This window comes from Ochotona curzoniae, unplaced genomic scaffold (assembly GCF_017591425.1).
Source record: "Ochotona curzoniae isolate NIBS_2020 unplaced genomic scaffold, NIBS_Ocur_1.0 scaffold_2476, whole genome shotgun sequence".
Taxonomy (NCBI): domain Eukaryota; kingdom Metazoa; phylum Chordata; class Mammalia; order Lagomorpha; family Ochotonidae; genus Ochotona; species Ochotona curzoniae.
Genome location: NW_024467095.1, coordinates 21,753,122 through 21,768,066, shown reverse-complemented (window position 1 = coordinate 21,768,066; position 14,945 = coordinate 21,753,122). Strand labels below are relative to the sequence as shown.

The following is a 14,945-nucleotide window of genomic DNA, read 5'->3' as shown; positions in this document are numbered from 1 at the left end:
AGGAGTAAAAAACAGAATACTGTCAATTTTGAGTCTCCCTAGCACTTTTTAAATGAAGACTAAAGCATGGTGATTTAATAAGGGTATTGGGGATTGGAAAAGAAACTGGGATACTGGGGTAAGCTACCCTCACTGGGTTAGTAGCGTGTACCCGCTTGCCCTGGCTAGAGGAATGTCTACAGATTCTCCCTTGGGTCCCATTCTGGAGTCCAATAAGAGCCCCTCTTTCCATGCCCTGAGGGACTAAAACAGCATTTCACAGAGCCTGGATATAGAGTGTAGGACACCTACTGGAACCACGAAGTGGCTCAGATAATAAGAGTCCCATGAGAGAAGCAAAGAAGGACAGTGTGGTCCCCAGAAGCTAGGAGGAAGGGAAATGGACATTTGCTAACCAACAGGCATATGGAACTCTGTTCAAGGAGATGAATTCCAGAGGTCTTCTGCCCAACACCCTCCTTAGAGTTAACAGTCCTGCTCAAAGCCCACACCAAGTTCTTAAGAGAGGAAATGTCCCACTAAGAACTTTCAGCAAAAGAAAAAGTGATTTTAAGAAGAATCATTTGTCGTCAGGACCTTCTCCTCTCCTTCCATCCCTGTCGGCCACCCCAAGCTTTTCCTCCCATCATTTACCTAAACCCTGCTCATCCAAGTCTACACTGATCGTCCAGCTGTCGAAATAAAGGACATATTTTAAAACCTTCCATCTGCCCCCGCTGTTCACTCTGGCCTTCTGGAAATCCTTCTCATGTTTTCCCTCCACCCCTTCTGGATGCCTTCTTCCACAACTCCTCTGGGAGCCTCTCCTTCTCATTCTGTTCTCAAAATGCTGTCACAACCTGAGATTCCCAACTTTGTTCTGCCACTTCCACTCATTTCTTTTTTCCTAGTTTGTCTTGATGGTTTCTAAGAAGTGAGATTCTCAGTTCAGAAAAGTGCTTGGAGACACAGACATTCACAGCCAACTCCCCGTTGCAATTCAAGCTTGTCATCATGTCTTCTGTGTTGCTTCCACTTCTCATCCTCCTGCCTGCTCCCCTCCTCAGTGAAGGAAGTCCCCATGCTCCTGGGTCACCCAAACCAGAAGCCCGTAATTAACCCACGATCTGTGTGACCACTTCCCTCCCACCCAAATCCTGCTAGGAGTCCCAAGCCAACCGTATTTCCTAAGGCTTTTGTTTCCTCCTTTCCATGTCTACTACGATTCTATTTTTTTCTCCTCTATGAATATAGGAACATATATCTGTGCTTTCTGACTTCACCCGTGTTCATTCACTGCTGGCATTTATTCGGTGATCCCTCGTTGTTTTAAAATGTCTTGGATCAGGGGTCACTCAACATGAACACCACAAATAAACCCATGAAAATAACTTGACAACTTTTTACAAGTGTGATGTGGTGTCCTCATTGACTGTCCACTATTCACCACCACAGCTGGCTTCTCCCTGTGGGCCAGAGCCCTCTTCCACTCCAACAGCTGGAGTGGTTCTTTTCTGTTTTTCACGTTCTCATGTTTTCTTTGCCTAGGAGCCCTTACTCTCTTAAATCCTTGGTGACCTGGCTATCGTCTGCTCTACCTGCTCAAGCGAAAACATCCTCATGACCATATATGGCCCTCTAGCCCTCACCCCCTTCTCTATACACAAGACTTGCTGTGCTGTACATTCTCCAACAGTCAGCTACTCCCTCACGCTATTGACCATGTTATTACGGAAAGCCAAAGGATGTTTGCTGGGTGGTAGAGTGAATAAGTGAGTGAATGTCAGGCCGTACACTTTCACAGGGTCTAACTCCATCAGGACTGCTGAGTTACTGAATCCCTTCCCAAATTACAGAAGCTAAGATAGAAAGTTGTGTGTGTTTTTTTTTCTTTTTTTCAAGGAAAAAGGTGTATATCCCTGTGGAAATTCTTTAGCTTATTATTCACTCTAATCTTTTTTTGAAGTTTAGAAATATTTATTAAAATTTTTAGAAACATCATAACCAAAACTTGATTCATAAAAATAAACGTTTTTAAATGATATGAATAATAAGCTTCATCCTCAGAATCTTTCATATAATTCAAAAGATGAGGACAGCAGGGAAATCTTTTAATATCCTGCAAGAAGCTGAATAAACTTTACATTGCTAAAGTAAGAACAACTTTAGCATCTCGAAACAAAATGAGTGACTGACGTTTGCTATCTTTGTGACTGTTGGAGTCAAATGATACTCAAAACTTGAGCTGTTGAAGGTTCGGTCTGTGGACCAGTGCTATAAGCAGGATGTAAAGCCGTCTGTGACACTGGCAGGCCATGCAGGTGCACACAGTTGCTTTTCATACCCTGGATGCTCCTCTTCTGCGGCTGCTCCTTGCTGCTGACCTGGGGAAAGCAGCGTAAGATTACTCCAGTGTTTGAGTCCCTCCTACCCATGTGGGAGAGCCAGATGAAACTCCAGGCTCCTGGCTGCGGGCTGGCCTAGTGCTGCCTGTTGTAGTCATCTAGGAAGTGACCTAGTCGATTGAAGATCTCTCTCTCTCTCTCTCTCTTTCCACTCACTTTCCTCTCTCTCACTCCCCCACCACCTCACCTCTCTCCCACTCCAACTTTCAAACAAATTAATAAGCCTTGAAAAACAAGTCCAATATATTCTTGGGAATGGTAGTAGTGTTGTTATGCTAATAATTGAAATAAAACATATTTGCAAACAATTTTAAAATTATTATGAGCCTGCTTCCCAAACAGAGCATCCGAAATATCAAAATTCTTTTGTAGATTTTTTTTTAAATGTCATACTTTAAATTTACTTTGTAATCACAAGCTGACGCCTCTATTCAACTCAACAAGGAGCAGGTAGAAAAACCACTGCTCCTCAGGAGTGTGGACAAGTGTTATAAATGACAGTCAGATCTCAATATCAGCTTCACTCATGCACATCACTTTGCGGGGATTTTATATTTCTTACTAGAAATCAAAGAAAACACATGACATTTGTCTTTTGGGGACTGGCTTACTTCACTAAGCATGATGTTCCCCAATTGTATCCATTTTGTTGTGAAAGACAGCCTTTCATTCCTTTGGATGCTTGCAATCCATGGCTGGAATATACAGAGAGAGAGAGAGCTATAGTATAGGGAATATACAGAGATAGAGAGATCTATAGTATAGTACAATGTATATATACACATATGTGTACGTACCACAATCTCCTTATCAGTCATCCGTTAGTGGACATTAGGTGGATCCCATCATCACTATTGTGACCTGATGCATACAGTAAGGGTACAGATAACTCTTCTTTTCTAACTGCATCTCATTTGAGTAAATTCTCAGCTTTGAAATCACTGTGGCGAGTGCGCCATTTCCGTCCAGATTTCTGAGGATTTGCTATGCCGTCTTTCACAATGGTTGCACCAGCAGCATGTGGGGCTTGCATTTCCGCATATACTCATTGGCATTTGTTATTTTTCAATGTTTGGATGCTATCTGTTCTAACGGAGGTGAAGTGAAATCTGTTGTGTTTTTTATTTGCACGGGGTCAGTGATCCTGAACATTTGTTTGTGTGTGTCTGTTGGCCATTTGAAAAATAGCTGCTTTGTCCTTGGCACATCCCTTACCTGGATGCTTTGTTTGGTTGTTTTTTGGTGGTGAGTTTCTTGAGCCCTTTGTTGATTCTGGATACTCTTCCTTTCTCATATACATAGTGGTGCAGTTGCCTTCCCCCACTCTGTAGGCTCTCTCTTTGCTGAGAAGTGTCATAGTTGGATGGAATCTCACTTGCCTAGGTTTGCTTTAATTGCCTGTGCTTCGTATTTTCCTTACGTTTTCCTCTAGCAATTTGATTTAGGTTCCTTGATCCATTGTGAGTCTGTTTTTGTAAAGGATATCAAATGGGATCTTATTTCATAATTCCACTTGCAGACACAATTTTTCCACTCCAGGGAGTGCTTATAATTCCTTTGTCAGAAATTAGCAGGGTATAGATGTGTGGATTAATTTCAAGGGTTTCTAATCTGTTCCTTGGTCTGAGTGTGTTTTTGTACCAGTGCTTTTGATTTTAACTGCCCTGAAATCTGGTTTTATATCTGATATTGTGATGCCTCTGCTTTTATTTTTACTCTTTTTAGGGTCCTTTTTCCTAGATCTGAGACGTGCCTTGGTATTTTGAATCTGTAAATTGCTTTGGATACTATAGACATTTGGATGGAATCATTCCTTTCAATTCATGAACATGACAGTTTTTTTTCCCCCCGTCTTTGGTTGTCTTATTCTATTTACTCTGATTTTGATTAGATGTTCTATCATTGAAATAAATTGACTTTTAGGAGATGTGAAGAACTCTTCAGTTTTCAGAGAATGATATGTATCTTGGAGACAATGAATTTCAGTGTGGCTTTGTTTCTCAATGACCCTTCCTTTCCTTGTAGATGGAAGTCCTTACACCTGGTGGGTCGGCAAAGCCAATGAGAAGCACTACTACTGGGGAGGCTCTGGGCCTGGGATTCAGAAATGTGCCTGTGGCATTGAACGCAACTGCACGGACCCCAAGTACTACTGCAACTGCGACGCGGACTACAAGCAATGGTGAGTGTTGTCTGTTATCAGCTCTACCAGGCACTCCTCCAGCGAGTGTGCCATTAAGTCAAACTAATTAGACAGAGGTGGAAGTTTGAAAAGCTCTGGAAAAAAAATCTGATAATAGATAAGAAGGTTTGAAACTAACCCAGTTGACAAATGTCAGGAACATATTGAAAAATGTAAAAGCAAAAGAGGTCAGTGTGGCAAGGGTATGCATTCAGAAACAGACTGTCATATAATTGATGTGTTCATATTTTATTCAGAAAGGAAAATAATGAGCCGTGTTGTAGACAGTGATTTGCATGATAAAATGTGCTGTGGAAGAACACAGCAGGTGGCCAGGACAGGAAGCACATGTGTGTGCAGTGACAGTGCCCCCGCAAATGATGTCTTGGGGGAATGCTACCACCTGCTGTGATGTTTGCTTTGACTATTCTAACCAAAAGAAAACAAACCAAAATGGGGCTGATGACCATATTTTTGTCTCCAGCTTTTGTCTCCAGCGGGTGTTGGCCTGCACCCTTCCCTTCATTGAAGGGTGTGTAACTCTGATACAAATCAACTTCAAGAAAGATCTATTTTAAGTTTCTTTCATCCCTCTCTTGGCTTTTGCCCTGCTTTTGATGAATGGATGGGTCTTTGTCAATATTAGTTAAAGATAAAACCAGCTGTCATCTTCTTTTCTAATAAGAGGAAGAAGATGAAGCAGCGTGGAAATTTCAAAAAAAGAATCTACACCTAAGTATGTGTCTTCCCAGAAGTGTGGGATTCGGTGCCTCTGTCCTGTGGTTTGAGGAGTGCTTAATGATCCTGTACATTGCGTGCCTGCCCCTGGAGAGTTCAGCCCTGGGGTTTCCTCAGGTGCCAAAGCATTTGCTTCCATTGCCTCTGTACTACCCTGAGGGCAAGGATAATTCAGGATAAGTTCATTCTACCAGTTAAGTGGAAATGAACTCTGAAGGTGTACAATTATATGATGTTCAGATAGGTTGCTCTCATAAGACAAAATTGCAACAAATTAGGTATATATATTTAATTGACTTTTGGCAATTCATGAATCAAAGCAGCCCATGCTACAAAATCAAATGAGAGTTCCCACTGGGCACCAGCAGAACAGTGGGTTTTGTAATGGCGGAAAAACAGAAAACAGAGGGAAAACACATGAGATTATTTCAGGTGGCAATTTTGTAAGGGTTAAATAGGAGGAGATTTTCTTATCATACCAGCCAAATCTGGGTTGCTTGGGTATCGGACATTGTGTATCTCTCTCCTGATAACTTAAAAAGTCTGATGGACAACTTAACTACAGCTCAGCACCTTGGGGACTCAGCGTGAACAACTCTAATTTGCTTTGGTCTTTGGGTCTAGTGCAAAAATCCAATCCAACCCAATGGCCTCCTATATATTCTATTTAACAATGTCTGTTTATTTTCTAAAACCCACATTTTTTGAATAACTGAAATAATCAGCAACACTACGCATTTTTGAGGCTTAGCATTTCTCCATTGCAACAATTTCATTTTTGTAAAGATGTCTTTATTTTAAATGGCAGCGCGAGTGAGAGAGAGAGAGAGAGAGAGAGATTGATCTCCCATCTGTTGGTTCACTCTACTGAAGTCCACAAGAGCTGGAGTAGACCTGACTGACAGCAGGAGCCTGGTTTCTGCCTGAACCTCCCTCATGGGTGGACCATCTTCTGCACTTTTCCCAACCACAGTAGCAGGCAGCTGGACGAGAAGCAGCACCAGCCTTCACTTGTGGTTTATCCTACAGAGAACAGGATAGCCGATTTGTAATTCTATTTGCAAGGTCTATCTATGCACACATCCACATAGGCATGCAGACACACTGTATAAAGGGTGGAAGTCAACAGGAAAGATCTGGGTTTTGAAGCTTAGTTTTCATTCTTCTGTGCTCAGTCAATCATTCATTTAATATTGATTAAGCATCTAAGTGTCAGGGACTCTTCTAAGCACTGGGGACAAAGCAGGGAATGACATGAGCAGGAAGTGCTACCCCGACTGGAGTGGTGTTGTTGTCATTTCTCGCCATCTGTGTGTTGTGAAGCAAACCCGTCAGACAGCCTTCTGTAATCCGTCTGTTCGACCTTGATCCTGCCTAGACAGGAAGCTGACTTTGAGCGCTGTCCCAGCTGGTTCCTTGTCTAGGCATCCTAGAGTGTTCTGCCACCACCACTGCTCACTTTTTCTTGCCCCGGACAGAGGACAGCCAGGGGTGACAGGCAGAGGAAAGTATACTGCTCATACCATCATTCCATTCATCACAAGGGCTGGGCATGCCGCAATCCCTAGCGTGTGACCAAACACTAGCTGAAGGAAAACACACAGAGACAACAACAAAATGCAGTCACTGCACAACGCAGGACACATGCAGGATGTGGCAGGATGAATAGAAACAAAAGGTTTGCCTAATTGGCATAGTGCAGAGAAAAGTGAGGGAAATTCTTAGAGAAAGAGGCGTGCTCCAAAGATAAGTTTGCCTGGATGTGCTTCCTTGCATGATGGTCTTGGAGGAAAAGCGTGAAAGAGCTCAGCCAGTCACGGGAACTGCAAGTGCAGAAGCTGGAATGGGACCTGGAAAGGGACACAGGGACCACAGGTAGGCTAGGTCTGTGAGCAGAATGATATCAGAGCTGCCCTTCCTCTCAGGGAGCTGGCAGGACCAGCCTGGGTACATATGCCTGCAAAGGAGAGGCAAGAGAATGGTGCAATCACCCTTAAAAACCATTGAGGGCTTGAGGTTAAGGATGGCAGGAGTATGGGAAAGGGAGTATACATCTGAAATATCTGTAAGATGATATCTATAGAATCTGATGTTGAGAACCAAAATAGAAAAGTAGAGTAGGGTTACCACTGGGCTCCTAGAAATGAAGTGGATGGAAAAACACATATCAGGGGGCTGGGCAATAGGTTTGGTTTGGCTTTGAAAGTATTAACTTTGAGGTATAAATGGATTATCTCTGTGTAAACTCAATGGGGTTATAGGTAAAGAGTATAGAATTGTGAGAAAGGTGTTTGCCTCTGAAACATTTCAAAAATACACCTGATTTATGTATTTATTTAATTTTGAAAAGCAGAGTTATCGAGATCTCCCATCTATTAGTTCTCTCCCCAAACACAACAGCAGGACTGGGCCTGGGGATTCCAATCTGGAAGGGGTGCCAGGGACTCCAGTAAATGAGTTCACATGATCAAGAAACAGGGATGAAGATCAGGGCTAAGATCAGACCCATATGAATATTCTAAGATTAGACCCCAGACCCTCTGGTATGGGAGAGAATTATCCTGAGTCTCAGCTTAATGCTTGTACCCACCTGCCTTGCCCAGTCTACCCTCCAGATCTCATTTTAGAAGACCTACTGCAGGCCATACCTATACTGTAGGACATACCTAATTCATCCGTACTCTGGCAGGTTTTTGATTGAATTATGTTTCACAATCACCCGGATTCTTGGTCACTGCTGATGTCTTTTTCGTCCATTGCTGAGTAGCAGCTGAAGCATCCTTACTTTGCTTCTGTAAGGTTTCTCTAATGTCTCGGAACAGACATTCTCTGGGGATATTACAGAAAGTGTGTGGGATATGTGCATTATGACAAAGGTATGCGTGAGTTGCACAAATTGCTGGAACCAAGTTAACATTGCAACCTGGAAGGAATCGCTGGGTTGCTCCTAGGGACATGTTCCACTTGCTCGGCAGCAGTGGTGAACGCACTTGGCTTCAAGCAGAAAGACCCTAGGTCAGGGTGCAGACATCCCAACTCCAAGCAGAAACAGCTTGAAACCTCCCTGAGACACAGATTCCCTGTCTATGTCAAGAAAATGCATTTGGTTGGTGGACTTTGTGAGAAATCTGCAGCATAGAGGAAATGAAGTATTTTTATAAATTATGCAAGATGTGTTACCTAGTTATTTTCAGTCACTACCCTTGAACTTAGCCAAAAGGCCAAAGAAGCAGTATATTTTCAATTTTTAGTTACACTTCTTAGTGATTCCAAAGGCATCTTAAGATGTGAATGCAGACTTGGAAAGTGAAACCCTTCCTGTTCTCTAGCAGCTGTTCAGCAGGCTTGAAATCAGATTCCAAAACTCATGGCAAGTGTTGTGGAGCGTGCTTTAATAGGGCAATGCTGAAATCAGCAGTCATCAACACTGCATCTTCTTTTAGAGAGATGCTAGAGCCATGCTTCTGCCAAAGGCCCCAAGCCCAAGTGGTCCACAGAAGTACCTGCTTCTCACCTGCCCCATGGGGCAAGAAGGAGAACAGCTCTGTCAGTGTGGGAGACCCAGACAAGGGGGCAATGGGCAGTGTCCGCTGTTTGCCAGTATTGCCTTGGAGTGTTTTCCATCCAAGGGCAGTCAGGAAGCCGCCACCTCCCCAGTTAGGAGCTGTGAGGCACACTGCACTGGCAGCCTGGAGTGCGCCACCACAACCACTGTGACTCACTTCTTCCTGAATCACCGCAAAAGATTGCTAAGAGATGAAAGAAAAAGAAGATCTAGCACCTTTATCCAGTGACCACGTACTGTAATGCTAGAAAGATTAAAAAAAAAAAAAATCAAGGTTCCATTAAATCCCATGCTTTCAGACTTTATGTTCTGTCCAAAGTTTGGTTCTTGCAATAATTTTGCCTCAATCACAAAGACCCACTTGATTAGGACGGACTGAGACCAACATGGGCACAAAATAGCACACCTGTGCTGTTCTATCATGAAGTGATGTATTTCTGGGCACTTGAAGATTCTAGGTTTTCTTCTTGGTGACACAGAAACAAATAATAATTCTGAATTCATGTGGAGGTCTGGGTAAACTGCCGTCCCAAGTTAATATTTACGATGTTGGCAGAATATGTCATTTTCATGATTGTTTGAGTCTTGAGTAGAACTCCAGCTAGGGTCATTACACATCTTACATTGCAGCTGGAAACTGGAACACAGACGATTTTAAATCACTTTCTAAAAATTACATGGATTCCAGGAAGAGAGGCATGGCTACACCAAATCTCCAAATTTTCCATCCAGAATTGTCTCACTAAATCAGGAACAGGGAAGAGCTCTCCCCGTGGCTTTTACTTTTGTTTTTGTTGTTTTGTTTTGAGGATTTGCAAGTTTAAATTTTTAAGCAGCTTTTTGTAGGGTTTACATGTAAAGCTCAAACAATACACCACCTTTTACATGTTAAGAACTCTAAAACGTCAACTGAGCATATATTCCTATTTGTTAGAGTAAATTGCATAAAAAAGGCGCTAGGGTAAATGAGATTGTAGCTGAGAGCATGATGGCTCTTCGAACAAAGCCGCCATGGCCTGCGAGTCCTCTAACTGTCTCAATAATTGCCTGATTATCTATGCTGTGAGAAGTTTTGCACAGTTATTTCTGAGATTGAATGTAATTTAACATTTATGATTTACTGTTCACAGCACTGGTAAATATTCCCACCTACAGTGCCAGAATCCTAATTAAGCAAGCTTTGGTCTCAGCTAAGTGCCCGCTGCTGGAAAATTTCTGGTCTCTCACAGTCTGATTCAATGAACTAAATCATCACTTCTGAAATTAGCAATTCCAGAATGGAATTATCAGTGAAGGAATGGCATTCATTGTTTGCACATATATGGCGGGAAATATAAGTGAGGTGAAAAGCCATTAGCACAGTCCGAGTAAGCTGTTCCCACATCCATATTAGGAAGGCCCACCCATACTAACTGACTGTCTGCTATGCGCCTGGCTCTGAATGCAACTGGCTTGTCTGGAGACCTTTCTCTTCCTGGGCCAGAGATAACGTATGTCCAGTCCAGTGTAGCAGCAGAGAGAACTTTACCGAAGATTTTCTTCTGTGTTGCCAAACCAGAAGTTCGTATTTCTTTATATCGCTTGTTATCCAACAACTAGCTGTGGAATGTTCTGGAATATGTAGAAAGTAAGCATGCATTTTGTTATTCATAAACAGATTGATCTGATCTAACCTTATTTACTTTTTCTCATAAAGTCTTCAGGAAATAGTAATATGTGTGTTTCTAGTCCTCACGTGGTTCAAATAATAGTGAACATTTTTTGGTTTTGAGTTTTGATGAGGTCCCACACCGTGATGAGTGCTATTGTTGAAACACCACAGGAACCCTAGGGTGAGAGCAGTGCATTTGAATCCCCTTTTTCAAGAGGAAACTAAGCCGAGAGAGACACTAGGTTATTTCCACAAGTCACATAGCAAACAAGTGGTAGGTAGCAATTCAATTCCAAGGCAAACGACATTGGATTCATGCCTAGCAATTACTCAGTATTTAGCATGTATGTTACCTATAACATGATTTCATCTTTTTCTTACTTTTTAAAATATTAAAGTATAAATCACATAAAATGTATTATCTTACACATTTCCAATCCAATACTTTAATGGAATTAAGTGCACTCACTATCCTATACAGCTGCCACCACCACAATCCATCTCTAGAATTCTTTTGTCTTGCAAAGCTGAAACTGGGCCCATTAAGGAATGCCTCCCACTCCTCTCTCCCCTGGTCCCAACATTTCTATTTTCAACCCTCACAAAAGTGGAATTACAGTTTTACCTTCTTGTGACTAGTTTCTTTCACTTTTCATGATGTCGTCAATATGGTTCAGTTGTTTTGTGGCGTGTGTCAGCTTTTCTTTCTAGTTTCGGGTTGAATAGTCTGCCATTGTATGCATATACCATATTTCACCCACCAGTGAACACTTGGATGGCTTCCACACTCCGAGTCACTGTGAATAATGCTGTGAACAAGAGTGTAGTTTCTTTTAAAATATCTATTTTTACTCACATTTGTGAGGCTCCTGATTATTCTTCTCTCTCTCTCTCAATCACTTTTTATTTGTTCTCCAAGTTTGTTTATTGGGGTTGATCCATAAATATTTTTGTTCCAGTCCATTTGAAAGACATGGGCAGATGGCATTCTCAGATGCTGGTTTCCATGCTGCAGTGCCCTGGGCTGGGCTGGGGCTAGAGCCAGTAGCAAGAACAATCCAGGAATGGCACATAGTGGAAGGAGCTAAGTTAATGAGCCATCACTGTTGTCTCCCACTGTCTGCATTGGCGTGGAGCTGGAGTCAGGAGCTAAGGCTAGAAACCAACATTAGGAACTCCAATAGGGGCCACAGGCATCTTACCTGTTAAGTGAAATACCTTCCCCTCAAATCATTTGCTGAATGTAAACTGGTTCTGAGTCCTAGCTCTGTTGGCTGCCAGCTCAGGTTCTTTCAGAAAGTTACACACGTTCTCCTCGACCGTTTCTTCATTAGAACATTAGAACATATTTACATCACATTGCAGACACAAGTTTTAAATAGGGAATACTCTGAAATGAGAAGACATGTCTACAGCGCACCGCCCCATGCTGAGCAACTTCTACTGTCATGGTTTTTGCTGTACCAAGCATGCATTCTTCAGATGGCAGCCACTGATGCGACCCCCCCCCCCAACCAGCGGTACCTGGTGGTCTTCAAAATACAGCCACACTGGTACTCAAGAATGACCTCTCAGAGCTCCAGTCTGCTGCCCTGCATGCCCGATGGCCCTGCTGTCAGCCTGCTGCTGACGCTGCTGTCCCAAGCTTGCTGCTCTGGGATGCTCACTGAAGTACTTAGGGGGGAGACCTAGCTCCTTATTCAGCCCCTGTGCCCCAGGAACCAGTCTGTGGCTTTTAGCAGGATTTGGCTGACAACCTGGAGCAAACAGAAAATACTCCAGTGATAGAAACTTATAATAGCAGTTAGGACACCAGAGGAGCCACACCCCTAAGGTCCTACCAAGCTCCCACTGACGCTGCTCCTGGGTCTCAGCCCCATGTTCGCTCCTGACGCTGCTCAGCCATCTGAGTCCAAGCGGGGACCCTCTCCAGGCCTGAGGTAGAAGGAGTGAGTCCTCCCTCCTCATCCCTCCGAGCCCTGCCTCCAGTAGGAGGAACAGTTGCAGATGGAGTGAATTCCCAACTTTAGCCCCACAGGGCTGTGTCCATCTTCTGGGCCATCGCTGTGGTGTGCTATGGACCTGAACATGCGGGGTGCATCTCTCAAGTCCAGGTTTTGCTCTGACGAGGCAGCCTGTGGGGGACAAGTGTGACCAGAAGTGTCTCATGCAGTGTCAATCTGGCTTTATTTTAAGCTTTCCTCATCGGGTAAGGAAAAGGAGAAGGTTACAGACTGCCCTTTCTACCATGTCCTGCGGCAGGGGCAGGACAAAGCTACAGCCACGTCTCAGAGAATGAGGATCAGTTCTTAGGAACAGGGCAGTTTAAATCCCAATTTACCAGCAACCGAGTGGCAGGGGGAGTGGTATGGAATTATTCTGTGATGACTCAGAGACAAGGTCCTGGTCTGTTTTCACATTTTCAAATAGAAAAACACTTCGCAAGGGACATTAGGTTTCAGCCACTATCTCCCAATTCAAAGGTGCTATGTAGGTGCTTGCCTGATCTTTTCATGAAAAAAAAAAAAGAAGCCACATAGGTGGTCTCACAGGAGGAAGAAATCACATATAACCCATTGTACCCATCTTGAAGCATGTATGTCGTGGTTAGAGCACCTGCTTCCTGCATCGGAAAGCCTGGACTAGATGCCCAAATGGAGCTCCTAATTCCAGCTTCTTGCTCATGTAGTCCCTGGGAGATAGCAGGTGGAGGCCCATGTCTTTGTCACCCACTTGGGGGGACCTGAACTGAGTTCCTCCCTGTTGGCTTCAGAGCTAGCTGTTGTGGCCATGCAAAGAGTTAACCAATAAATAAAGGCGACTGACTCTATCTATCTCCCTCTCTCTCTTTCTCCCTCCCTCCCTCCAAAAAAAATTCAAAAACTATAACAAGTTGAAGTGAAGACATTCATAAGACATCTTCTTTCTGGAAAAGAAAACTTTGGGTATGAAATGTCATTTTAGCGTAGTTAAGGGTCAGTCAATGTTAGTATCTCCAACCCAACACTTACCGAGCTTGGGAAATGTCACTGGGCCTCTTTGTTCATGTGTGAGGTGGAGATGCTGGCAGTGCCTGAGCCTGAGGATGGTTCCAGGGAACGAGGCTCGGTTCCAGGGAAGTTCATGGTGGCCCAGGCTGTGAGATCTGCACCTCGCCTGCAGCCAGAGGAGCTGCGCTCTCATCCAGTTGCAGGAAGTGCAGCTGGAAACAGGATCCTTCATACATTCTTGCTGGGAAAGCAAGTCCTATGCCTCTGTTTCAAGGAGAATTTGGAAATCACCGCCAAAACTTTACCATCGCATTTTCCCCTAAATTCCTTACCATGTGTGCTCTCTTTCCTTTTATTGTGGTAGTTAAAACAAGCCCAAATAAACCTTTAAACAACAGAAATGTTCATTATTAGAATTTTAGGTAAGTATAACTCTGTAAGACTATTAAAGGAAGTACAGAAATAGACAGTAGCATTTGAAGAATAAAGATAAAAATAGAAAAAGTAAATCAAAGAATGTATCACTCTTATACTTGCCTACAAAAGAAACATTAATCATTATTATCACAGTGGACCGTGGGTATACAACTTTGTGGAGGGCCTGGCTTGTCCCAGTTTATAGCTTATTAACTGAATGTTTTGCCATGACCATATTTCATGACATGTTCCATTAAAATATTTTAGATAGTTTAAAAATTAAAAAGAAGCAACATTGAGAATCCTGTTGCACAACAAAACAATATTTAAATTAAATTGTTCTTTTAGAAACAGCAGGCAGAAAAATACTTTTCAATAGCAGCAACATAAAGGGGCCTACTATTGATTTATTTAGCTCTGAAGTGGAAATCTCCCAGGGAACTGGTAGACTCCTTTGAGAACACTCATACTGTCAGCCTTATAACCATGTTTGCAACACAAGGCTCTTCTCATTGATCTAAACACTTGGAACATGTGTTTGTGCGTTTATGCCTTTAGAGATCCTACTTGAGCTAACAACATCATCTTAATTCTCAGTTGTCTTATTCTTACATAGTTAAGGAATGTAGAACTACCATGCCAATCATGAGTAATATTCTACAAGGTCAGAATGGGTGTGAGCTAGGCTGGGTTAAGGTGGGCTAGGCTGTGGCAGCCGCTGGGTCGGGTAAAAGCCAGGTCTGGGGGTAAGCCAGGCTGGCTAGGCTGTTATACCCTCTGGTGAGAATTGGACTGGGGCAGGCCAGGCTGAGCCAGGCTGTAACACCTGCTCGCAAATGCCGAGACTGGGGAGCAGTGCCATTGCACCTGCTGGCACACACAAGACCTAGAGCTGGGAGCGAACCTGGTAAGGGAACATTCGGGTCACCTCTTCCATAGATGAATGTGAGAACAGGAACTAGAGTGGGAGGCCAACTGGTGAGAGAGAAAGCCAGAATGGGTATGGGCCAGCTGGGTG

The 14,945-nt window shown here is 43.3% G+C and overlaps 1 protein-coding gene across 1 annotated transcript in view; it reads left to right on the top strand.

The window, feature by feature from the left end:
• CNTNAP2 (contactin associated protein 2) overlaps positions 1 to 14,945 on the top strand; it is a 1,623,532-nt gene that overhangs the window by 1,235,301 nt on the left and 373,286 nt on the right. The window contains exon 14 of the mRNA XM_041002153.1: positions 4,410 to 4,566. Coding sequence (XP_040858087.1) covers positions 4,410 to 4,566 — 157 coding nt within the window. The remainder of the gene's footprint in view (positions 1 to 4,409; positions 4,567 to 14,945) is intronic.